This window comes from Akebia trifoliata, chromosome 12 (genome assembly GCF_017979445.1).
Source record: "Akebia trifoliata isolate Shusen 1 chromosome 12, ASM1797944v1, whole genome shotgun sequence".
NCBI classification, from domain to species: domain Eukaryota; kingdom Viridiplantae; phylum Streptophyta; class Magnoliopsida; order Ranunculales; family Lardizabalaceae; genus Akebia; species Akebia trifoliata.
This window is the reverse complement of record NC_141386.1, coordinates 33,597,287-33,623,111: the sequence shown is the minus strand read 5'-3', so window position 1 is coordinate 33,623,111 and position 25,825 is coordinate 33,597,287. Positions and strand designations below refer to the sequence as shown.

At 33.1% G+C, this 25,825-nt stretch overlaps 2 protein-coding genes across 4 annotated transcripts; both read right to left on the bottom strand.

Moving 5' to 3' along the window:
• Window positions 1-1,355: 1,355 nt before the first annotated feature.
• Window positions 1,356-19,253, bottom strand: LOC147389713 (short-chain dehydrogenase/reductase 1-like). 3 transcript variants are annotated; one of them, XM_086418863.1, is made up of 5 exons: window positions 19,122-19,189; window positions 4,361-4,604; window positions 3,299-3,373; window positions 2,788-2,952; window positions 1,356-1,946 (listed from the first exon to the last, which is right to left on the bottom strand). In XM_086418863.1, exons 1-5 carry the CDS (start codon window positions 19,154-19,156, stop codon window positions 1,566-1,568), a joined length of 900 nt encoding a protein of 299 aa, XP_086274989.1. In that variant the 5' UTR covers window positions 19,157-19,189; the 3' UTR covers window positions 1,356-1,565. The 3 variants fall into 3 exon arrangements, with proteins under 3 accessions (XP_086274989.1, XP_086274988.1, XP_086274987.1); XM_086418862.1 differs by lacking the exon at window positions 19,122-19,189 and adding an exon at window positions 4,682-4,777; XM_086418861.1 differs by lacking the exons at window positions 1,356-1,946; window positions 2,788-2,952; window positions 3,299-3,373; window positions 4,361-4,604 and adding exons at window positions 15,885-16,441; window positions 16,976-17,140; window positions 17,229-17,303; window positions 18,800-19,043 and having other exon boundaries at window positions 19,122-19,253.
• Window positions 19,254-22,199: 2,946 nt separating this feature from the next.
• Window positions 22,200-25,294, bottom strand: LOC147389712 (short-chain dehydrogenase/reductase 1-like). The gene is made up of 5 exons (XM_086419614.1): window positions 25,159-25,294; window positions 24,837-25,080; window positions 23,776-23,850; window positions 23,219-23,383; window positions 22,200-22,738 (listed from the first exon to the last, which is right to left on the bottom strand). The coding sequence occupies exons 1-5, from the start codon at window positions 25,191-25,193 to the stop codon at window positions 22,358-22,360; spliced, it is 900 nt and encodes a 299-aa protein (XP_086275740.1). The 5' UTR covers window positions 25,194-25,294; the 3' UTR covers window positions 22,200-22,357.
• Window positions 25,295-25,825: the final 531 nt, after the last annotated feature.

Here is a 25,825-nt window from a genome sequence, read left to right as displayed (position 1 = left end):
CATCCTAAAATAAGACTATGTCCTTGAACTCGAAAAAATCATTTTACTATTTTTCAAACCATTACAAGATTTACAAAACCTAACCTCCTCTACCTTTTTGCTTCCTCCTAAGAGTCTCTCTTCCTTCTACCTAATAGTTCACCTTACAAAATCTATTCTTATTTAGAAATAGATCTTCTCTAATAAATTATGAGATTTTCTATTTTTGGATAAAATTACAATCTTAACTAAATAAAGTTTAATCCAAGATATATCAATCAATATCTCAAGATACGCATTAATTATTGTAATTAATCATAGATATTTGTCTTATTTATATCATGGGTCTAATATCAATTTTACCCTCTAAACTACTAAAAATGCTTCACATCATTTATTTCAATTTGCAAGTTAGTAGTGATGACCACCATTAACATAATTCCAACCAATAATGCTTCATATTCTTTCTTTTTATTTTGCAAGCAAGTGGTGAGGTCCACCATTACCACAACCGTCATTTCAATTACTATCTTTGCCTCCCACGTACAGACAAACACATTTCATTAACAAGGACCACCACTAACTCACAATCCATTTCTTTTCTCTATTCGACAACCGAAAGGAAGGTAAATCATTTTTTTTATTATTTATTATCACCTAGATATAGGGTAATTTGCAAAGTCCTCCTCATGCATTAGTGAATGTTAGAGATTCCCCTCTCAGTTTTAAACTTGATTACATGCCACCCTTGACCTTAGTCTTTGTTTATAGATTAATAAGGAATTTGACCCCAGATGTTTTTATCTTCATGTCATTCAACTCAACCCGTTTTATTTCTAGTCAAGACACACATAAAAATATTATTTTCACAAATACCAATATTACCAACATCATCATTCTCCAATTAATTACCTTAAGTCATATTTTAAATAATCAATCCAAAAATTCAGGTGATTACAACTATATGCATGATATATGAAATGGGCTGATTTTCTACAAGACAAATCACATTGGCCAACTAATTGGCTATTGAACATGACTTAATTTACTATAAAACTCAAAATCATTAAATTTATAACTTCTCGTTAGATTTACCGAATTATACTTGAAATTTTCTCATATTGTATTCTTCTCATCACAAAATTAGAATTCTGGAAAATTTCTTTTGAGTCCAATTATTTTATATTAAGTAGAATCAAGACGGAGCATATTCCTTGGCCACTCTTTTTTGGAATCTTTGTATACCAACAATTTCAAATTAGAAATAGAGAAGTAGATCAAGGAAGGGCTAACTGTTGGAATAAAAGATATCAATTAGTTTTTAATTGGATATGATAAATTGTGGTTATTATATCGCTCCTGGATAGGTAAAGGTATAACAAAAATAAGGATTCGAGCACTCGATTTTTTTATTTATTTTTGTAACGATGTAATACAAAGACATTCATGCAAAAGAGCTACCTAAGTGTAGAACATGCATCCACAATAGAAAAGTTCTACAGTTATTCTCTCCTAATAATATGTTTAGAACATCCACAATAGAATAATTCCACCTTTATAAGTCTCTTCTAATATGTTTTTTCCGATCAGAACGACCTTACTTCCTTTCGAGAAAAGAAGAGGCCAGAAGATCCGCCATCAGGTAACAAAGCTAACCACACTGGAGTTTCGGCGCCTTCTTCAAGGGTCAATGACCCAAGATTGAAATTCAAATCTGTTTTTACAAAACCAGGACAAACAGAATTTATCATGAAAGTAGGGAACTTTTTTGCAAGAATCCTTGTGTAAGCATTCATAGCTGCTTTAGAGACTACGTAGGCAACAGGAAATGGACAAGACCAGCCTTTGCTTTCTAACAAACCATCCTTGAAATCCTTTAGAAACTCATTCAGCACTCCCTCAACTTTCTCCTCAGTGAGACCATCAACATCATTTAGTATCATCTTAGCCCTTTCATTAGGGACATACTGGAACACAAGTAGAAGAATTTAAATGAGGAATAAAATAAGAAAATTACTCTTTTACCACAACTAATTTTGCATTTTTCCAACACAAATTGCTTTGTGGATCAAGTGATTATTCTAATTTATTGGAACTAAAAGATGGCTTTGAAAAAAGTCGGATTAATCGAGAATTTATTTCATGGGAAATGTTCAGCACCCAACCATTTGCCCAACATGTTTTGTCCTACATGGGTTAGAAGTTTTGGAATGGGCTGATTTTTGGTGAGGATAATCTCTGAGTTTTGGTGAGGATGATCTCTACGATTAGAAGATCATCCTCACCAAAAAGCAGCCCATTCCAAAACTTCTAACCTCATGTTTACAAGTTGAAAAATCGTGGACCGTCCATTTTTTGTAAACCATTTGTGATGGGATTAGAAGTTTTGGAATGGGCTGATTTTTGGTGAGGAGGATTTCCTCATCATAGAGATCATCCTCACCAAAAATCAGCCTATTCCAAAACATCTAACCCATGTAGGAGAAAACATGTTGGGCAAATGGTTGGGTGCCGAACGGGACCCTTATTTCATATATCAATAAGATGATAATTCAAAAAATGTTAAAAATAGAACAATTTGTGAATTTTTCAAAAAATCATCAATTAAATCATGATTAATCGTGATTTTTTGATAAATCAAATATTTGTTCAAAAACTCAATGGTTTTTAAGAAAAAAAAATCACAGAATTTTGTCACCATGATTAGAACAGAGACCAATCTCCCCTCTAAATTATTGCTCTATGAATAGGATTAGTGGGTGATTATCGTTCATCCAATATGCCATTATAAAGGAGGAGTTTTTGTACCTCTAGTTTGCCAACTGTGGATGAAACATTAACAATTCTTGGTGATTTGGAAAGCTTAAGATAGGGAAGAAGTGCTTCAGTCAATCCTTTGGTGCCATAGTAGTTTGTTTTCAGACATTCTTCTGCTAATTCGTATGTCTGTGTCATTGCTTCCACCAATTTGCGCTGCATTCATGAAGAATAGTTAAGTACTTCCTATAGTTAAAAGGGTGAATTACTATTTCGTGAGCTGAAAATGAGTTATTTACGATTCGTGCTCACTGTTCATTTTAATTACCAAAACGTGAACAAACACGTTTTCGTTAAAAAAAAGTTCAGAACAAAGTGACTATTTCGTAGGTTTAAAGTGACAATTTCACTTTAAACCTCTGAATTCGTTATTGTTATTGTTTATGTTTTGGTAATTAAAATGATCAGTGAACCGAAATGGTAAAAAGTTCGTCACTTTTTCTTAAATATCTCTAGTTTAAATTACCAAATTTCTTAATAAACCAAATTCTCATAATCTTACCTGAACATCCTCGCTGCTTTGGCCCGGTACCATGTCACTATTTATTATGGTTCCAGTAATTCCTGCATTGTTAACCTGCATTGAGTTTCAGTATTTCACCTATCATTAAGACCATTTCACAGCTAGCACAAAAATTTGTAATAAAAGAAGAAAAAAGAAAATTCAGCGAAGCAATTTAATTTACTTATTATGAATACATTAAAAAAAATGAAGATTATACAAGTGGATAAGGCCTTTCTTAAGAACTATTTGATAGTATGTACACGTGGACAATCACCCAACTTCCACCTAAACTATGATGATAGCCATAGGAAAGGGTACTTGAATGACAAATGCAGTGCTGTGCTAAAGCGTGCAATAAATAAAACGAACTGGGAGCAAGAGATTAAAAGAAAAACAAAATAAAGAAAATAGAAACATGAGACACGATTTACATGGTTTGGCAAGATGCCTACATCCACGGGCAACAATGATCAATCCACTATCTACAATGAGATTTCGTTCATCAAAAAACCCTAGTCCCTTATTACACCCATTCTTAGCTCTCTCTGGCGGCTTTCTTTGCAACACACAAAGAATAAACCCTAAAAATACCCTTCATACACTTAGGGTTACAAAAGAGGATAAACAAGTCAGATCAAAACCCAAATCAAACAGGTCATACGGGTCGTTAACAGATCATCAAGAATCCGGATTGAATTCAGGACAATTCTCCAACATGTCGAACATTCTGGTCACCATTACCGTGACCTCTCTCCTAATTATCTTCTAATGGGTCTTAAAATCCCAAGTATAGATTATGTAAAAAGGGCCATAGGTAATGTATTTTTAAATATCTGATACAAAAAATAAATGATGGGCATGTTCAACAAAGACTGATTATATCCCAATTAGAAGGAATATATAAAATGAAGGTTCTATAAAAAGCGATACAAGGATCTAAAAATAACGTAGATTGAAATATTGAAAGCAGTTATGAACACATTTTCAATAATATTAATGTTGATAACGAATTAAGAAAAAAAAATGGAAACATTTAGAAACATTGATTTTGAATCTTACCAAGATATCAAGTTTCCCGAATTGGGTATGGATGAATTCTGCCAAGGAAGCAATACTTGATGGGTCCATCACATCAAGTTGATGAAAAACCACATCAGCTAGTCCAGATTTTTTGAGATTTTCAACAGCTTCAACACCTCTTTTCTCATTTCTAGCTGTTAATACTACAAAAACTCCATTCTGAGCTAACTGTTTACATATCCCCAATCCAACTCCTTTATTGGCCCCCGTAACAACTGCAACCCTGAATACAACATTGTATGTTAATAAGTTTTGGTGAGTCGAACAAATAAATCACAAAAAAAAAAAAAAAACTAGAACCTTTTAGTTGTAGAAGAGGAAATCCTTTCTGCCATTTTATATGGAAGTGAGTTAGATGCAGAGAGAGAGAGAGAGAGAGAGAGAGAGAGGAGCAGAGAAGATACTTCGTTAAGGATCATGGCTTCCCCTTTTATAGGCAAAAGTGCAGCCGTAGCCCCAAAGGGATTTTTAATTGCTAATCCCTGGAAAATATGTTAATTACAAAGATTTCTTATACTTTTATAAATTTATAAGACACCCTTGGCTTGATCAATAATATTGAGGTGTGATTTCTATAGAATAATGATAAATTGACTCCCCTCTAATAAATTATCGTCAACAAGTGCTAGTATCATAATTTTTTCCTTGAAATAAACAACTGTATTTTTTTTATAGAGATCTACAATTGTGAATCCTGAAAAAAATTTATGATTCTATTCACAATCATGTAGAAAGAGTTTGATGGGAATTTGTGAGAGGGAAAGTCAGAAAATCACGACTCTTCCCTTAATCCAAACGTCAATTTTTTGTCTTTGTTATATATATATATATATATATATATATATATATATATATATATATATATATATATATATATATATATATAAATTCAAACTATTGGTTAATGTTTCCAAGAGACAATTGATGTTCACCAAATGATTAAAGGACGTCTGAATAGTTTTATAAATGAAAAGGGCCTAATAAATTCCTCCAGTTGCAGGGCAATACAAACGTTTGTGCCCACAAAATATTGATTTCTTTCGAATGGCGTAGGCCGTGACGTCTTGCATGACACAATGACACAATGACGTGTGGAATACAAATGAGGTACCCAATTAACTTCGTCACGAACTATCTCATACCAGACAAATGCTTTTATATCTCCATCAAGAGCTGATCAAACGATATTACACATTCAGAAAACCAATGAAATGTTGACACCTCGAAAACAGGGACGGGCCTGGATTTTCTGTCAGTTGGAGTGGGAGTTGGGGGGATGGGCGGGCTAAATTTGAACTCGATGACTAATAATTATATCGATCTTCTACATAAAAATCTATTTTATTCAGCAAAAACAAAAGAAAATAAAGATAAATTTTCAAAATGCAATGATTCCTACATTTTATAAGCATTTTGTATAATTCCCCATTTTTTTTTTATTGAACCTCTTTTACGTTTGATTGTCTTTCGTAATTTGAGTTTAAATTAAAAAAGAGTTCATGCTCTTTCCTAAAAAAATGCAATACCCAAATGGTTCAAAGGCATCTAGTTGGGGATGTGAATTTTATCACTATGACAAGGTTGAGGAATATTGTTGGTCAAAATATCTATCAATTGGTTGTCTTTGTAGCTCTCATATTCGATGGGTTATGTTAGCTCCGCTCTAAATACTTTAGTTTTGGTCTGCATTTTAAATCAAGATTATCAACTTTCTAACATAAATAAAAGTCTCTACTAATGTTTCATACCTCGAATACATTAAATTCATAACCTTTTGTGCATAGGTGGGCATTGTACTCTTTGCCTTAATCATATAATACATATTTGATTCTTTCAATCCAATCTGCCATTCCTTCTCAATCCTCTCTAAGAGTTAGTTTGACTTAATGAGCCTTCTCTACAGATTAAAACAATAAAATTTGACTTGGTTTGAATCATCTTTCAATTGGTATTAGTTTTCATATCTTAGATCTTTATGCAACTTGAATTAGTGGGATAAGAAAAGAAAATCTCTTCTTCTATTTCTCTAGGCAACTTGTATAATTTTATTCTTATTTCTCAAGGTTCCAACACATCTTATATATTATCAAAGGAGTATGTAAGGTACATGATGCTTGAATGAATTAAGACAAACTTTTTGGGGGTAAAAAGATTAATAATTTAAATGAGCAACAAATTACAATCAGGATAGAAAGGATTAAGAAAACACACTTGTCTATGATAAAACATATAATTTGAATACATTCATATATATTAATCTCCTAAGTCTTTCTTATAATGGAGTTTTGAAGTTTTTCATACGTTCTACAATTATTTCCTTAAAAAAGTAGTTGAGATATTTCTAAAATTCTAAGATAATAGTTGAATTTAGATGTAGTCTGTGATTCTTAGTTGCTTCAATAACTTCCCGTGAGTGCATGACAATGTTTACATGTTAATATATACAAGTATTATATATATGGGAAATGTTTGGCCCCCTACCCTTTACTCTACTTTTTTTTGTTCTACATGGGTTAGAAGTTTTGGAATGTGCTGATTTTTGGTAAGGATGATTTCTACGGTTAGAAGATCCTCCTCACCAAAAATCAGCTAATTCTAAAATTTCTTGTCCCATGTTTACAAGTTGAAAAATCATGAATCGTCCATTTTTTTTAAACCATTTTTTATGGAGTTAGAAGTTTTAGAATGGACTGATTTTTGGTGAGGATGATTTCCTCACCATAAAGATTATCCTTATCAAAAATTAGCCTATTCAAAAACTTCTAACCCATGTAAGACAAAACGTGTAGGGTAAAGCATAGGGTAAAGCATAGGGTGCTGAACGGGACCCATATATATATATATGGGTCAGGTTCAAGGGCCATATGAGAAAACTTTCGTTCTTCAAAATAAGGGTTAGAGGTTTTGGATTGAGCTGATTTTTTGCAAGGATGGTCACTATGATGAGAAGATCATCCTCACAAAAAATCAGCTCAATCAGAAACTTCTAAATCCATCAAAAGTGATTTACAAATTAGTGATAAAAAGTGGTAAAAAATCGACGGTCCACATTCTAAATCACTTTTAATGGGGTTAGAAGTTTAGATAGGGCTGATTTTTTTTTTTTTTTTTGGATGATCTTCCCATCATAGAGATCATCCTCACAAAAAATCAGCTCAATCCAAAATTTCTAACTCATATTTTAAAATTTTATTAAAAACGAAAGTTTTCTCATATGGCCCTTGAACCTGACCCTATATATATATATATATATATATATATATGGGGTTAGAAGTTTTGGAATGGGCTGATTTTTGGTGATGATGATCTCCTCACCGTAGAGATCATCGTCACCAAAAATCAGCCAATTCCAAAACTTCTAACCCATGTTTTGAAAAATGTTTGGGCAAAATATTTGGTGTTGAACATTTCCTTCTCTCTCTCTCTATATATACAGGGTCACGTTCAAGGGCCAACTTTTTGACAAACTTTCTGACAAAACATTTTTCAAAACATGAGTTAGAAGTTTTGGAATGGGCTGATTTTTGGTGATGATGATCTCTACGGTGAGGAGATCATCATCACAAAAAATCAGCCCATTCAAAAACTTCTAACCTCATCAAAAATAGTTTACAAAAAATGTACGATCCATGATTTTTCAACTTGTAAACATGGGTTAGAAGTTTTGGAATGGGCTGATTTTTGGTGAGGATGATCTCCTCACCGTAGAGATCATCCTCACCAAAAATCAGCCCATTCCAAAACTTCTAACTCATGTTTTGAAAAATATTTTGCCACAAAGTTAGCCATTGAATGGGACCCATATATATATATATATATATATATATATATATATATATATATATATATGGAAATGTTGAGCAACAAACATTTTGGCAAAACATTTTTCAAAACATGGGTTAGATGTTTTGGAATGGGTTGGTTTTTGGTGAGGATGATCTCTACGGTGAGGAGATCATCATCACCAAAAATCAGCCCATTCCAAAACTTCTAACCCCATAAAAAATGGTTTACAAAAAATGGACGGTCCACGATTTTTCAAATTGTAAACTGGGGCTAGAAGTTTTGGAATTTGCTGATTTTTACTAAGGATGATCTCCTCACCGTAGAGATCATCCTCACCAAAAATCAGTCCTTTCCAAAACCTCTAACCCATGTTTTGAAAAATGTTTTGCCAAAATGTTTGTTGCTAAACGGGACCCATATATATGGGTAGCGTTCAATGGCAAACTATAGCAACAGATTCCATATTCTATAGCAGTGGATATTGATCGGTTGTAAAGCTTGCTAAATAAATGCAGAGATAGATATGTGAATTAAGACTTTGGGCAAGTTGAATTCGTTCCACAGGGACAGTTTGGATTCAAAACCTTATTCGGATAAACAGACCAAAACAGAATTGGAAAACAGATTTTTCTTAAAAATAAAATTGATTTGTTTAAAAATAGAGAATAAATTAACAACTAATTTGTAAATGAAATTGAAACTACAAATAGAGATTGAGGATATAAGAAATAGGGCTTGGAGAGGTCAATTCAACCTTTGCAATTCATCCAAAATGCTGATTTGTTCTAATTATAACTCGATCCACGTAGCAAGTCATTGCTCGTGGATTGGAAGATAAATTGAATTAAACATTGATGGTAACCAAAGAGTATTAATGAGAATTTCAACTTCAAACAAGTGTAGCTGACTTATACTTCAATTCTTCATATAGCATGATTGTTCTTGAGCTTATCTAAGTAACAATAATCTAAGCTTGAGTTGAAATGTATAAGTTTGCTAATCTTATCCTAAGAGGATTCTCAAATTTAACATGTAAAACAGAAATAAAGAATCAAAACAACATTGGTAGGATGAAATTGCTCTGGCATTCTTGACCTCTCTAAGGAGAGTCTAGCCAATCATCGCAAGAATCGTAATTGCAGAAAATAACAAACAAATGAAGAACATGGGTGAAGAAGATGATGATCGATCTATAATCCTTATTTATAGCTCTCCAACAAATACAAAGATAAAGAATTGAGCACTCTTGATGTTCTCACTACACTCAAGAGCTCTCTCAATAGAAAATTACAGAGAATTAAAGAGAGGAAAAATAAAAAATTAGAGAAGAAGAGAGCAAAGAGAAGACCCCTTCTCTAAAATCAACCCTCCAATTTATAACATTCGTATTCGGGTAATCGGGTCAACTTTTTGGATGATTCGTTTCGAACAACTCATTCACTTACAACCACCGAAGCAATTGGAAGCTTCTGTGAAAATCTCGAGGACAAATTCCTCGAAATCACCGTGAAGCACCTAGGGGTAACCGCGACGCGGTGCCGTAGCGCCCAAATCGATCGAGGTTTTTCTAGAAACTTCCTTTTGGCTCGTATATTGTAACCGTAGTTGTTTCGCGATTTGATAACTTCTACGTGCGCTTTATTTATCTACAATTAACAATAAAACCTCATTAGCTCTATTAATTTGGATAAATAATTTAATTTTGTAATTATTTAAAGGAACTAGCATTTATAATGTTATAGAATCTGAGAAATTACGGTCCCAAAGTCAAGTTATTGGGACCTTATCAGATATAATTGCCGTTGTAGACCGAATTTTTTATTTTTTTTTGGAAGTTCGATGAGGACTATAACCCCCACTCGCCCCGTGTAGCTCTACCCTTGGTTGGAAGAAAATACTATGTAAACTCAATTGGATTAATTAAGAGTTCCTATCACTTCTTGTTGTCCTTAATAATTCTCTTTCATTTTTGTTTTGAAGATGATCGAAGGTGTAGATGTGGAGTATGGGTGACATTTTATCATTTAAATTATTAACATAGTCCCAAATTCTTCATCTTGTATTCCATCCAAGGTGGCTTATTTTGTTTAATTGCTTTGGAAAAGGTTCTAATTGTTGACAAAATGCTTTTTCTTGAAAAGTTTGTTGTTTGAATTCTATTCCAAATTGAAAACTTGTTCCATTTCACGCTAGTTTAATTTTCCCTAGGTTGATTTTGTTAAATTTTGTTTGTTAATATTAATGGCTAAAAATAATATCACCTCTCCTTTATATTGATCTACCGACCAACAATTTGCTGGAACTTGGTAACTTTACAAACACATTCACGAACTATATGCATGTTACATGTCTAATTATCCAAGATAATTAAAAAAATCTTTTTGACTATAAAATTTAATATCATCAAATTTGTATTTTCACATTGTTAGCTCTTCCAAATTTTCAAAAAACAAATCTGAATTACACTTTAACTTTTCGCATATCGTATACTTCTATTTGCAAAATTAGAGTTTTGGAAAACTTCTTAGAGTCCAATGACTTTATAGGAAGTAGAATAAAAACAAAGTATATACACTGTTAATTTTAAGTAATCTTATGGCCACTTTTTCTAGGATTTTTTTTACAACAACAATTTCAATTAGAAATAGAGAATCTAGATCAAGGAAATGGCTAATTATTGGAATAAATATATTTATTGGTTTTTTCAAATAGATTTGATGAATTACAATCAATAACATTCTTGGATTAAGTAAAGGTATGGAAAAAGAAGGATTATGATTAGGGCCTACAAAGTTGTTTCTAGAACCATATTTACAAAGACTTTAAGATTCAATTATACACAAAATTTTCTAAATAGACATAATTTATTAATAGTCTATGTTTATTATTATTTTTTTGAATAAATTATGATTTTTTGGCATAATTTAAGTTATTTATATGTGATAAGTAAAAATCACGATATTCAAAAGGATGACCAGGATGAATGAAAAAGTACATTACAATCTAGAACCCAAGACAAGACTATTGACCAAAATCTATACCCATTGGACCCACACTAACTACAGTGCCAAGATCTCCTTGACTTCTCATCTTATAAGATGCAAAACAGGCTTGTTGCCCCACGTAAAAGAAAAGTATCTTTTTTAATGTTACACCCTGGGAAATATGTTAACTACAAAGACTTCTTGTATTTTTTGAAATTTATAATACCTATTTGACTTGATTAGTAATTTTGGTTTTGAATTCTCTTCTTCCAAAAGATAAAAACTTTGAAGCGGGCAGTCCATTTCAAAATTTTGTAGGAACTCTCTCCATTGAATTACACATGGTATTTTCAAGGAGATATTTCAAATTTTGGTGGAAATGGAGGGTTATGATTTAAATTGAAAACACGTGTCTTGCAACAAAGAGAGTTCCTTCAAATTTTGAAACTTCCAACAATCCACTTCTTTACATATAAAATTGAAACTTCAATAAAAAAATATTGGGAAATATGTTACCACGATTAAAAGCATCTATGGTTCCATACACACATCCATGTTAGCAATGTGTGAAACGATGTCTATTTCAATCTCACTTCAACACGGCTCATTTGTTTTCCTAATTAACAAAAGATTATGGCTTGAGATAGTATGAACTGGAAGATGTAATTAACAAGATTTTCTGAGACCAGACCTAATAATGTTAATCGAGGATTAATTATTGTTCAAAGGACTAATAACGTTAACCAAACAGTTGAAGGAGGTCTGAATAGTTTTCTAAAATGCAAAGGGCTATGATAAATTGCTGAATTTTCGAATTGTAGTTGTAACGTGCCCAGGAAACATTCACGGCTAGACTTTGTTCTCGAATGGTCGTAGCCACGTAGGGCATGACGTCTTGCATGCATTCTAGTGGGGGATTTTCCCAAGGTCCAACAACCAATGAGACAATGACGTGTGGAATATAAATGAGGTACCCAATTACGTACTTAAGGAATCGTGTCATAATAGACCATTGCATCTGGACCGGGCTAATCTAACTACCCAACGTGGCAAATTCAATCGACTACTCTGACCTGTCAAGTTTAAGTACAGTAGATCTTCTCTTTTTGGATACACTGCTGAACTTCTCTATAAAAAAGTGTATCTCGAGGGAATCGTGTATCCCCAAGAGAACATATATACATTTTCTGAACTTGTCACATTAGGTAGTCGATTGGGCATATATATCTTCATCAAGACCTGATCAAACAATATTAGAGTTGTGATAATCTGACTGCCCACATGGTAAACTCAATCGACTACTTGACGTGACAAGTTTGGAAATCGTAGATATGTGCTCCTCGGGATACACAATTCTCTCGAGATACATTTTTATGAGAATGTTAAGATGTGTATCTCAAGGGGTGCAGATCAACAGTCCCCGAACTTACCATGTCAAGGTAATTGATTGAGTTTGCCATGTGAAGTAGTCAGATTATCACGACTCGACATTATTAACCTTCTAGACATTCAAAAAAATAACTGGACTAAGTTTATCCCGTGCTATCGTAATGAAGCATACATATCTTCTATAATAGGAGTGACCTTATTAAATAACTCTTTTTTATATAAAAGTTGGAGTTATTTACGAAAACATGATCGACTTTTGACGAATTTACGATTCCGGCTCACTATTCATTTTAATTACCAAAACGAAAATGGTAACGAATTTGAAGGTTTAAAATGAATATTCTGCAAGTTTCGTTATTTTTAACAGGATAGTAACTTTAAATATGCAAAATAGTCACTTTAAAACCTCTAAATATGTTATTGTTCACGTATTGATAATTAAAATGAACAATCATAAATTCATCAAATTCAGCTCACGAAATTGTAATTCGCCCCAAAAATTGAGATATCAAATGATCGATTGTAAAACTTGCTAAATAAATGCAGAGATTAAGATGTGAACTAAGACTTTGGGCAAGTCGAATTCGTTCCACAGGGACATTGAAGATTCAAGGATTCATTCGGATAAAAAGGTCAAAACAGAATTTAGAAACAAAAACAGATTAGTTTTAAAAATAAAACAGAGTTGTAATAGAAACTAAATTGAAATCTAAACAGAAAATAAAGATTGAAATTCTAAGAAAGAGGGATTAGAGAGTTCAATGTAGCCTTTACAAACCATCCACAATGCAGATTAATTCTGAATCTAACTCAATCCATGTAGCAAGTCATTGCTCATGGATCGAAAAGTGGAGCCGTTTAATCAACGAAAGTAACTAAAAGTTATTCATGTAAATCCTAATTTGATTGAGATTGCTTAATCTATATTCCGATTCTTCACAGAGCATAGCCATTCTTGAACTTATCTAAGTAATGACTATCAAAGTTAAATCAGAAATATAAGCTAAGGGATCTAATCAAAGAAGAATTTACAGAATGTTTAACAAGATAAGTAAGAATAATGAATTTGAAACTACATTAAATGGATGGACTTGCTCTGGCATTATTGAACTCTCTAAGAAGATTCTAGCCACTCATTGCAAGATTCATAGTTGCAGTAAGAAGAAAGTAAAGAAGACAATAGATGAGAAGAAAATGTAAAATAGAAATGCAATGTGATTCCTTTCTTGAGGATCTCTCAAAAGAGTTACAATAGAGCCAATGGTTTACTCTTGATGTTCTCACTACACTCAAAAGCTCACCCAAAGGAAAAATTACAGAGAATTAAAAGAATAAAAATAAAAAATTATGGAAAAAGAGAAGAGGAGAAGAGTCCCCTTCTCTAAAATCAACCTCCCAATTCATAATGTTCGTATTCGGGTAATCGGGGTGGTTTGGCGGATAATTCGACTCAAATGACCCAATCAGTTACAACCACCGAAACTTCTGTAAAAATCTCGAAGACAAATTCCTCGAAATGACTGCGGCGCGGTCTTGGCTAGCCGTGGCACGGTGATGTGGCGCCCAAAATCCTCGAGATTTTGCCGGATGCTTTCTTTTTGTTCGCATGTTGTAATAGTAATTGTTACACTGTTTGTTGGTTTCCGAATGTGCCCTTTTTACCTGAAATTAGTAACAAACTATTGTTAGCCACATTAATTTGGGATTTAATAAAATTTATTATTATTTTAAGGGAACTAGTATTTATACGATGGTAATCTCGGTGAAATTACGGTCCCAAAGTGAGATTATTGGGACCTTATCATCAAACAAAGAAGTGTTTTTTTGCTTTTCAAAATCTTGATAGGTTGAGTCTGGGCTTGGTTTTCTATTATCTTTGTTGTTTCAATTTTTCACACTTGACACACTTAACTCTATAGGGTTACAGTTCATTGACACTGGAAAACTTTACAAGCATGGACAGGTGAAGATATATTGAAGGGTTTACGAGATCAATGATGTCTAGCTAGTATTATATATATTTTTTTTATGTATTGCAAGGTATCCCAACTTTTAGGATAACACTAGTATTTACTGTTACACCACCTAATCCCATAGAAGTTTCCTATCATGCAGCAGAATAAGTAAGGAAACCACTCATTTTATAAACACTGTCAATTCCCTCTTCCATTCCATCAAATACACATGACGGCTCCACTTTAACCTCTTGGTCTCACTATCCCTTCTCTTTTTCTAAGTAGATTCACCAACAAGATCATTACATATCGAGTAAGTCAATGTTTAGAGCTTGAACTATAAGCTTTTAACACTATGCATTTTAAAGTTGGGCAGGTAAAAAAACCCTAAGTAGGCAATGTCATTACTGTGGACCAGGGGCACTATACAACCAGAGAGAGTGATCTCTTGCGCTAGTTTTATCATTGACCCAACCCCATCGGGTCCTCCAATACTATATTGCTTTTACCAAGTTATATATAAAATAAATAAAAGAAAGAGACTTTTGAAGCTTTGATGACATTCTTAGGGCCTTAATATATTTAGGACTCAATAAAGATATTTTGTCAGTATATCTTGATTCAACCACATTGGAAAACCATTTTTAATCTTCTTGCGTGTTCTTCTAATTTTGTATCAAAACCATCCTAGTTCTTTATGCAGGTGTCGCCTTTACTTGTATCAATTGGTGTCAGAGCATCGTTGTAATGTGAGCCTTGACGTTACTTGGATTTCAATGATTCTTTTCATGATAACTTCACAGTTGTTAGCAATTCGAACTATCCAATAGAGTGATTCTGTGACTATTTACTAGTAGAGAGATTCTAGATTATCTTCTCTCACTACGTGACACAAGGGGTAAATTTGATGCTAAGGTCCGTTGAATTTTGCCAAATTTAGCCAGACCTTCGCGTCAAATTTACGCCTTTTTCATGTAGTGTCTGATCATCTGTTTGGTTGGGCTGTTCCCAAGCTTTTGACAGTTTTGCAGTTCAGTGGTTCCGGGGATCTTAAAGCACCTGACTAATCCTTGGGGAGACAGCACATGCAGTCCCTCCCCCCACAGGCAACAGGTAATTTCTGGGTTGAATCCTTAAGGGGAGATTTGAACTCAATACATCTGCTTCGTTAAGTGTGATGATCTTGACCATCTCTCCGACGTTTTTTGGGTTTTTACTATAAATATTCAATATCATTAAAATTGTATTTTTCATTGTTAACTTTACCAAATTTTCAAGACATACAACCCTACAATATGATACTTAAAATTTTTCTAGGTCCAATTTTTTTAATCGCAAAACCAGAATTCTAGAAAACTTCTTTGGATTCAAAGAACTTCACACAAAGTAGAACAAAGACAAAGTATATTGAGTGCAACTTTATTAATGTCATACACCTGACTGCTCAAGTCAAACTCAAGAACAAGTAAACTGATTCCCAAAACTAATATAACATACAAACAAGATGAAGAGCCACTGAAGTGTCGAACATCGACGTTTATTCTCTTTCAATAAGACCTTTATTTTATTTTTTTCAGTCAAAATGACACTACTTCCTTTCGAGAAAAGAAGAGGCCAGAAGATCCACCATCAGATAACAAAGCTAACCACACAGGAGTTTCGGCGCCCTCTTCAACAGTCAAGAACCCAGTATTGGCATTCAAGTCTGTTTTGACATAACCAGGACAAACAGAATTTATGTTTAAATCTGGGTACTTCTTTGCTACAATCCTTGTGTAAGCATTAACAGCTGCTTTAGAGACCGAGTAGGCAGTAGGCCAGCCTTTGCTTTGTTGCAAATCTTCCTTATAGTCCTTTAGAAACTCATTCAACACTCCATCAACTCTCTCCTCATTGAGACCATCAACATCACTTAGTATCACTTTAGCCCTTTCATTGGAGATATACTGAAACAACACGATTAGAACAATAAATTGGTCGTAGGTAATGGCTCACATTGGAAATTGAAGCCTTAGATAAGAAACATAAGATGTTAATTTTGGATTTTCTAGAAACCACGATGAATATCATTGTGTTTCATATGATATCCCCACCACTTTGTCCAACATATTAAGTCCAACATACAATTAAACTCCAAGATTCAATTAAGTCCAGCTGCACATTGTACAATTAATATACTATAACTTGCACTACTAATAGATACAACTAGAGAAAGAAAGCGAATAACTTTTAGTACATGAGCTTGAGAACATTTTTTCTCATAAAGGGCAGGAAAGTACAACAAAGTAGACCTTTTTTTTGTCTCCATTTATTTACAAATTACCAACACAAATTTCTTTTTGGATCAAGTAATTTTGCTAATATTTCGAAAGTGAAATATGAATGGGTTAGAACAGGGACGGATTTCTAGCCCAAAAGCTGTTAGGAATACGAAGGCATTGGTAGTCCAATATGTCACTAATGGGGAAAAGTATTTGTACCTCTAGCTTGCCCCGTGTGGATGAAACATTAACAATCCTCGCTGATTTGGAGAGCTGAAGGAAGGTAAGAAGTGCTTCTGTCACTCCTTTGGTGCCATAATAGTTTGTTTTTAGACATTCTTCTGCTAATTCGTATGTTTGTGTCATTGCTTTCATTAAATTGCTCTGCATTGATGTAGAGTAGTTATACAAGTCTTTTCTATAGCAAAAACTTACAAAAACCTATTAATAAACTATTTTCTCGAAGACTTACCACCGCATCCCCACTGCTTTGGCCCCTTAAAATGTCATCATTTATTATGGTTCCAGTAATGGCTGCATTGTTAACCTGCATTGAGTTCCAGTTTTGTATCTACTCTGTAGCACTGACTTTGTAAAAGAACAAAAAAATTAGCCAAGCAATTTGATTACGCTTTACCTTTTTTGTTGAAATTTTAACTCAAACGAAGAGATATGTATGTTATTTTATTAAGTATGCTTCATGAATTGGCCCCTAGGTGGATTCAAAACCCATGAAAAATGCTCGAATCCAATCATTAGAATTGTTGCTTTTTGCTGTATGTTTTCATTATTATCGTCATCAAACATTTTACAAGGATTGTAAGGTTTCAACATCATTTTATGTCGATTGCCAACCTGAGGTGACATCATCATCCTAGAACCATATGACCAATGTTCATGGTATATTGGTACCATATATGGGATTTGCTTTAACAGATGAGTGTTAAGCTATGCTAAATGAACAAGAAGCTACCACATGCACTTAAACAAGTAAAAATTCAAGACAAATAACCGCTTCACCCAAGTTTTCCGACATTTTTCCTATCACCCAACAAAAAATATTTTTTCAAGGAACACATGGCAGCTTGATATTGATTTGACAGCTTAACTATTGAGTTGAGTCCCACATTGGACACTCATTGCCTTGTCTCTCCCCTTATAAGCTCCTAGGTCTCTCCCCTCATTTCTAATTGGTTTTGAGTTGGAGCCCCAAATTTATCATGGTATCAGAGCAGGCCTTTTTGTCCACATCACCCACTTCGTATCTCCACGTGCTTGGGCCCAGTCCGGCCCACTCATACGGGGCCGTGTTGAGTTTAGTCCCTAATCAAACACTCATTTCCTTGTCTCTATCCTTATAAGATCCTGGACTTCTCCACTCCTTGCAAATTGGTTTTGAGTTGGACTCCCACCCAAATTTATCATTAACAACCTCATTTGATCCAAACCCATATTCCTGACAAACAGTTTATCATTTGGGAGAAAAGAAGTAAAACCATTTTTCTTTGAATCTTTTTCTTTTTTTCTTTTTTCATTATTATAAGTTTATCATTATATTATGTTGTGCGGAAGCGTGACAAGAGTAAAGATAAAAACAACACGAACACACAAGATTTATATCCGGCAAATTACTTATGTCCACGGAGGAGAGGGAGAAAAATCCACTATCAACAATAAAGATTAGACTCTCTGTCCACAGCAAGAAGAAACCTCATAGAGCAAAAAAGATAAAGAAACCCTACTTGTCCAAGCCCAATAAGAATAGTAGACATCTCACAACATATTACAATTTAACAAAACCCAAATTAAAGTTTTATGTAAAAGGAGTGATGTGTACTGAATTTTTTATGTGATATAAAAAAAAAAAAGTTGGGCGAGGTGGATTATAGTTTCAATTAAAGATTTAAAAGAGTAAGAAAAAGATTCAAAAGAAATAGATTGAGATGAAAGCAGATATAAACACACTTTCAATAACTGAAGACGTTGTTTGAAGATTATTATAAAAAATGGAAACTTATTAAAAGATCGGTATCAAATTATTACCAAGATATCAAGCTTGCCAAACTTAGAATTGATGAAATCTGCCAAGGAAGCAATACTAGATGGGTCCATCAAATCAAGTTGATGAAAAACAACATCACCTAGTCCAGATTTTTTGAGATTTTCAACAGCTTCAACACCTCTTTTCTCATTTCTAGCTGTTAATACTACAAAAACTCCATTCTGAGCTAACTGTTTACATATCTCCAATCCAATTCCTTTATTGGACCCTGTAACTACAGCAACCCTGAATACAACATTATATGTTAATAAATTTTGGTGAGTCTAACAAATAAATCATAAAAAATAAAAATAAAACTAGAACCTTTTAGTTGTAGAAGAGGAAATCGTTTCTGCCATTTTATATGGAAGTGAGTTAGATGCAGAGAGAGAGAGGAGCAGAGCAGATACTCCGTTACGGATCATGGCTTCCCATTTTATGGGATGCAAAAGCAGAGTCATAGCCCCAAAGGGATTTTCAATTGCAAATCCCTGGAAAATATGTTAATTACAAAGATTTCTTATACTTTTATAAATTTATTAGACACCCTTGGCTTGATCAATAATATTGGGGTGTGATTTCTCTTGAGAATAACCACCAAGGGGTTGGCTTAATGGTGCCGACTTGGGGTCAAGGAGTTTGCTCCTTCTATAGTCTCAAGTTCGAATCCCACTACCCATAAAAATCCTTGGTGACCACGCAATGTTTCACTTAAGTGGGGTAAAGCCTGAGTGCGGGGTGTAGGGACTATTCTGGTGCTCACAAGCTAATCCGGATACCTTTTGTTATCAGAACAAAAAAAAAAAAAAAATTTCTTTAGAATAATGATAAATTGATGTCCTCCTCTAATAAACTCTCCCCGGTTAGTGCTAGAACCATAATTTTTTTTCCTTGGAATAAACAACTGCACTATTTTGTGGAGATGTACAATTGTGTATCTTGAGAAAAATTTATGACTCTATGCACAATCATGTGAGAAGAGTTTGATGGGAATTTGTTAAAGGGTGAGTTAGGAAATCATGACTCTTCCCTTAATCCAATATCAACTTTTTGTTGTTGTTATATATATATTCAAACTCTAGCACTTTCTCCCTAATAATCAAAACGTCCCGGCTTGAATTAATAGACATTGAAAGAGATACTTTATCCGATTTATTAAAATATTGGTGCAACGCAGTCTTAAACAAGTTTTTCCTAGACCAGGCTCAAAATAATGTTTATCAAAGATTATTTATTTATCAATGGGATTAGGTTAATGTTTCCAAGAGGCTAACAATGTTCACCAAATGCTCAAAGGAGGTCTGAATAGTTTTATAAATGCAAAGGGCCTAATAAATTGCTTCAGTTCCCAAGCGCAATTCAAACCTTTGTGTCCACGAAATATATATATATATTTTCGAATGGCGTTGGCCGTGACGTCTTGCATGCATTCTATTGGAGTATTTTTCCTAAGGTCCAACAACCAATGAGACAATGACGTGTGGAGTATAAATGAGGTACCCAATTAAGTTCGTCAAAAACTATCTCATGACACACAGGTGCATTTATATCTCCATCAAGATCAAACGATATTAAACATTCAGAAAAATAATCAGACGAGGCTTATCTCATACTTAAGGACGGTTAACTTTTTTTTTCGACCTTGTGTCGTGATTAGTAGCAACGTATTTCAGAGACTTTCTAACACTCCAATAAAACCAATGAAATGTTGACATGTCGAAAGCAGGGGTGGGCCAGGATTTTCTGTCAGTGGGAGTGGGAATGGGAGTTGGGGGGATGGCAGGGCTAAATTTGAACTCGTTGACTAATAATTATATCGATCCTCTACATAAAGATCTATTTTATTCAGAAAAATAAAACAAAATAAAGATATGTCTTCAAAATGCGATGATTCCTACATTTTATAAGCATTTTGTATAATTCCCCCTTTTTTTTTATTGAACCTCTTTTAAGTTAGATTGTTTTTCGTAATTTGAGTTTAAATTAAAAAAGAATTCATGCTGTTTCCTAAAAAAATGTAATACCCATATGGTTCTAAGGCATCTAGTTGGGGATGTGAATTTTATCACTATAACAAGGTTGAGGAATATTATTGGTCAAAATATCTATCAATTGGTTGTCTTTGTAGCTCGCATATTCGATGGGATATGTAAGTTCCTTTTTAAATACTTCAGTTTTAATCTATATTTTAAATAGAGATTATTGACCTTTTAATATAAATAGAAGTCTCTACTAATGTTTCATACCTCGAACGCATTAAATTCATAACCTTTCGTGCATGGTTAGGCATTGTACTCTTTGCCTTAATTATATAAATACATATTTGATTCTTTCAATCCAATCTGCGATTCCTTCTCAATCCTCTCAAGGAGTTAGTTTGACTTAATGAGCATTCTCTACCAATCAAAACAATAAAATTTGACTTGGTTTGAATCATCTTTCAATTGGTATTAGATTTCATATCTTAGTTTTTTATGCAACTTGAACTAGTGGGTAAGAAAAGAAAATCTCTTCTTCTATTTCTCAAGGCCCCAACAAAAGATTAATTGGCTATTCCTATTTCTCAAGCCTCCAACACATCTTATATATTATCAAAGGAGTATGTAAGATGCTAGAATGAATTAATACAGTTAAACTTTTTGGGGTAAAAAGATTAATAATTTAAACAAGCAACATATTACAACTAGGATAGAAAGGATTAAGAAAACACACTTGTCTATGATAAGACATATAATTTTTAAACATTTTGTTTAGATTAATCTCTTAAGTCTTTCTTATAATGGAGTTTTGAAGTTTTCCATACGTTCTAGAACTATATTTCCTTAAAAAAGTGGTTGAGATATTTCTAAAATTCTAAAATAATAGTTGAATTTAGATGTAGTCTGTGATTCTCAGTTGCTTCAATAACTTCCCATGAGTGCATGATAATATTTACATGTTAATATATACAAGTATTATATATATTACAATAGTTATAATTAGATATGATTCATAATAAATTTTATTTTACTAATAGATAGTTGAAAAAAGTGAAGTCTTATTATCTTTGTGTATATTCTGGTATTTTAAGGATATGGTTTGATGCCTTTCAATTTATGAAAAGTGTGAAAATAACGACAACTACAAACTTTCAAACATGTAGCGATGGATTCCATATTCTATAAAGGCAGATATATCCGCCTCTATAGACCTTTTTTTTTTTTTCTTTTTTCTGAAGTCCAGTGGGAGCTATAACCCCCACTCGCCCCTGTATAGCTCTGCCCCTGGTTGGAAGAAAATAGAAGGTAAACTCAATTGGATTAATTAAGAGTTCATGTCACTTGTAGTCCTTATTAATTCTCTTTCATTTTATTTTCAAACGCTCAGTATTTATTTTATTTTAATGTAATACAAGTACATTCATGCAAAAGAGCTACCTAGGTGTAGAACATGCATCCACAATAGAATAGTTCTACATTTATTCTCTTCTAATAATATGTCTAGAACATCCACAATAGAATAGTTCCACCTTTATAAGTCTCTTCTAATATGTTTTTTCCAATTTTTTTTTTTTTTTTCGATCAGAACGACCTTACTTCCTTTTGAGAAAAGAAGAGGCCAGAAGATCCACCATCAGGTAACAAAGCTAACCACACTGGAGTTTCGGCGCCTTCTTCAACGGTCAATGGCCCAGTATTGAAATTAATATCTGTTTTTACAAAACCAGGACAAACAGAATTTATGATGAAGGTAGGGAACTTTTTTGCAAGAATCCTTGTGTAAGCATTCATAGCTGCTTTAGAGACTATGTAGCCAGCAGGAAGTGTAAGAGACCAGCCTTTGCTTTCTAACAAACAATCCTTGTAATCCTTTAGAAACTCATTCAACACTCCCTCAACTTTCTCCTCAGTGAGACCATCAACATCGTTTAGTATCATCTTAGCCCTTTCATTAGGGACATACTGGAACACAAGTTGAAAAATTTAAATGAGGAATAAAATAAAAAAATTACCCTTTTACCCCAATTAATTTTGCATTTTTCCAACACAAAAATTGCTTTGTGGATCAAGTGATTATTCTAATTTATTGGAACTAAAAGATGACTTCAAAAAATGTCGGATTAATCGTGAATTTATTTCATATATCAATAAGATGATAATTCAAAAAATGTTAGAAATAGAATAATTTGTGAATTTTTCAAAAAATCATCAATTACATCGTGATTAATTGTGTTTTTTTTTTTTTTTTTTTTTTTTTTTATATTTTATAAATCAAATATTTTTTCAAAAATTCGATGGTTTTTAAGAAAAAAAATCGCAGAATTTTGTCACTATGATTAGAATAGAGACCAATCTCCCCTCTAAATTATTGTTCTATGAATAGGATCATTGGATGATTAACGTTCATCCAATATGTCATTATAAAGGAGGAGTTTTTTGTACCTCTAGTTTGCCAAATGTGGCTGAAACATTAACAATTCTTGGTGATTTGGAAAGCTTAAGATAGGGAAGAAGTGCTTCAGTCACTCCTTTGGTGCCATAGTAGTTTGTTTTCAGACATTCTTCTGCTAATTCGTATGTCTGTTTCATTGCTTCTATCAATTTGTCCTGCATTCATGAAGAATAGTTCAGTACTTTCTATAATTAAAAGGGTGAATTACTATTTCGTGAGCTGAAAATGAATTATTTATGATTCCCGCTCACTGTTCATTTTTATTACCAAAACGTGAACAATCTCATTTTTGTTAAAACCAATTCAGAATGAAGTGACTATTTCATCGGTTTAAAGTGACAATTTCGCAGGTCTAAAGTGAAATTGTCACTTTAAACCTCCTAAATAATCCCTTTAAAAACCTCTGAATTCATTATCGTTATTGTTCACATTTTGATAATTAAAATGATCAGTGAACCGGAGTCGTAAAAAGTTGAGCACTTTTTTCTTAAATATCTCTACTTAAAATTACAAAATTTCTTAATAAACCAAATTCTCATAAACTTACGAAAGCATCCTCGCTACTTTGACCCATTATAATATCACCATTTATTATGGTTCCAGAAATTCCTGCATTGTTAACCTGCATTGAGTTTCAGTTTTTTACCTATTCATTAAGACCATTTCACAACTAGCACAAAAATTTGTAATAAAAGAAGAAAAAAAAAATTCAGCAAAGCAATTTGATTTACTCATTATGAATACATTAAAAAGATTATACAGGTGGATAAGGCCTTTCTTAAGAACTATTTGATAGTATGTACACATGGACAATCACCCAACTTCCACTTAAACTACGATGATAGCTATACGAATGGGTACTCGAATGACAAAGGTGATGCTATGCGAAAGGGTGCAATAAATAAAATGAACTATGAGCAAGAGATTAAAAGCAAAACGAAATAAAGAAAATAGAAACATGAGACATGATTTACATGGTTTGGCAAGATGCTTACGTCCACGGACAACGATGATCAATCCACTATCTACAACGAGATTTCTACAAAGTTCATCAAAAAAACCCTTGTCCCTTGTTACACGTATTCTTAACTCTCTCTGACGGCTCTCTTTCTTACACACAAAGAATGAATCCTAAAAATATCCTTTATATACTCAGGGTTACAAAGAGGATAAAACAGTCAAATCAAAATCCAAACCAAACAAGTCACACGGGTCGTTAACAGATCATCAAGAATCCAAATTGAATTCATAACAATTCTCCAACATGTCGAACATTCTGGTCACCATCACCTTGACCTCTCTCGTAATTATCTTCTAATGGGTCTTAAAATCCCAAGTATAGATTATGTAAAAAGGGCCATAGGTAATGTACTTTTTAAATATCTGATACAAAAAAAAAATGATGGGCATGTTCAACAAAGACTGATTATATCCCAATTAGAAGGAAAATATAAAATGAAGGTTCTATAAAAAGCGATACAAAGATCTAAAATAACGTAGATTGAAATATTGAAAGTAGATATGAACACATTTTCAATAACATTAATGTTGATAACGAATTAAGAAAAAAAAATAGAAACATTTAAAAACATTGATTTTGAATCTTACCAAGATATCAAGTTTCCGGAATTGGGTATGGATGAATTCTGCCAAGGAAGCAATACTTGATGGGTCCATCACATCAAGTTGATGAAAAACAACATCACATAGTCCAGATTTTTTGAGATTTTCAACAGCTTCAACACCTCTTTTCTCATTTCTAGCTGTTAATACTACAAAAACTCCTTTCTGAGCTAACTGTTTACATATCTCCAACCCAATTCCTTTATTGGCCCCTGTAACAACTGCAAACCTGAATACACCATTATATGTTAATAAGTTTTGATGAGTCTTACAAATAAATCATAAAAAATAAAAGTAAAACTAGAACCTTTTAGTTGTAGAAGAGGAAATCGTTTCTGCCATTTTATATGGAAGTGAGTTAGATGCAGAGAGAGAGAGAAAGAGGAGCAGATACTTCGTTAAGGATCATGGCTTCCCATTTTATAGTAGCCCCAAAGGGATTTTTAATTGCTAATCCCTGGAAAATATGTTAATTACAAAGATTTCTTATACTTTTATAAATTTATAAGACACCCTTGGCCTGATCAATAAAGATTGCTTTCGAATGGCGTAGGCCGTGACGTCTTGCATGCATTCTATTGGTGTATTTTTCCTAAGGTCCAACAACCAATGAGACAATGACGTGTGGAATGTAAATGAGGTACCCTATTAAGTTCGTAACGAAGTATCTCAGAACAGACAGGTGCATTTATATCTCCATCGAGACCTGAACAAAGGATATTTAAAGAAAAAAACATAAAGTTATGTTTTCAAAATGCAATGACTCCTACTCTTGTTTTCAACCTTGTGTCAAAACTAGAAGTGACATCCTTCAGTGACTTTCTAACGCTCCAACAAAACCAATAAAATGCTATGACGGCAGGATTTTTGTTAGTGGGGTAGGGGGACTAATAATTATAAAATAAAATAAAAATATATTTTCAAAATGCAATGATTCCTATATTTTACAAGTATTTTGTATAATTTCCCCCTTT

Bases quoted from the DNA above. Each gene is read 5' to 3' on its own strand.
- LOC147389712 (XM_086419614.1), bottom strand. From the start codon at position 25,193: ATGGCAGAAACGATTTCCTCTTCTACAACTAAAAG. The intron at 25,081-25,158 runs GTTCTAGTTTTA...TGGTGTATTCAG, and splicing joins TCCTCTTCTACAACTAAAAG to GTTTGCAGTTGTTACAGGGG. The intron at 23,851-24,836 runs GTAAGATTCAAA...AACTCAATGCAG, and splicing joins TCCGGAAACTTGATATCTTG to GTTAACAATGCAGGAATTTC.
- LOC147389713 (XM_086418861.1), bottom strand. From the start codon at position 19,222: ATGATCCGTAACGGAGTATCTGCTCTGCTCCTCTCTCTCTCTGCATCT. The intron at 17,304-18,799 runs GTAATAATTTGA...AACTCAATGCAG, and splicing joins TTGGCAAGCTTGATATCTTG to GTTAACAATGCAGCCATTAC. The intron at 16,442-16,975 runs GTACAAATACTT...GTGTTGTTTCAG, and splicing joins CCACACGGGGCAAGCTAGAG to TATATCTCCAATGAAAGGGC.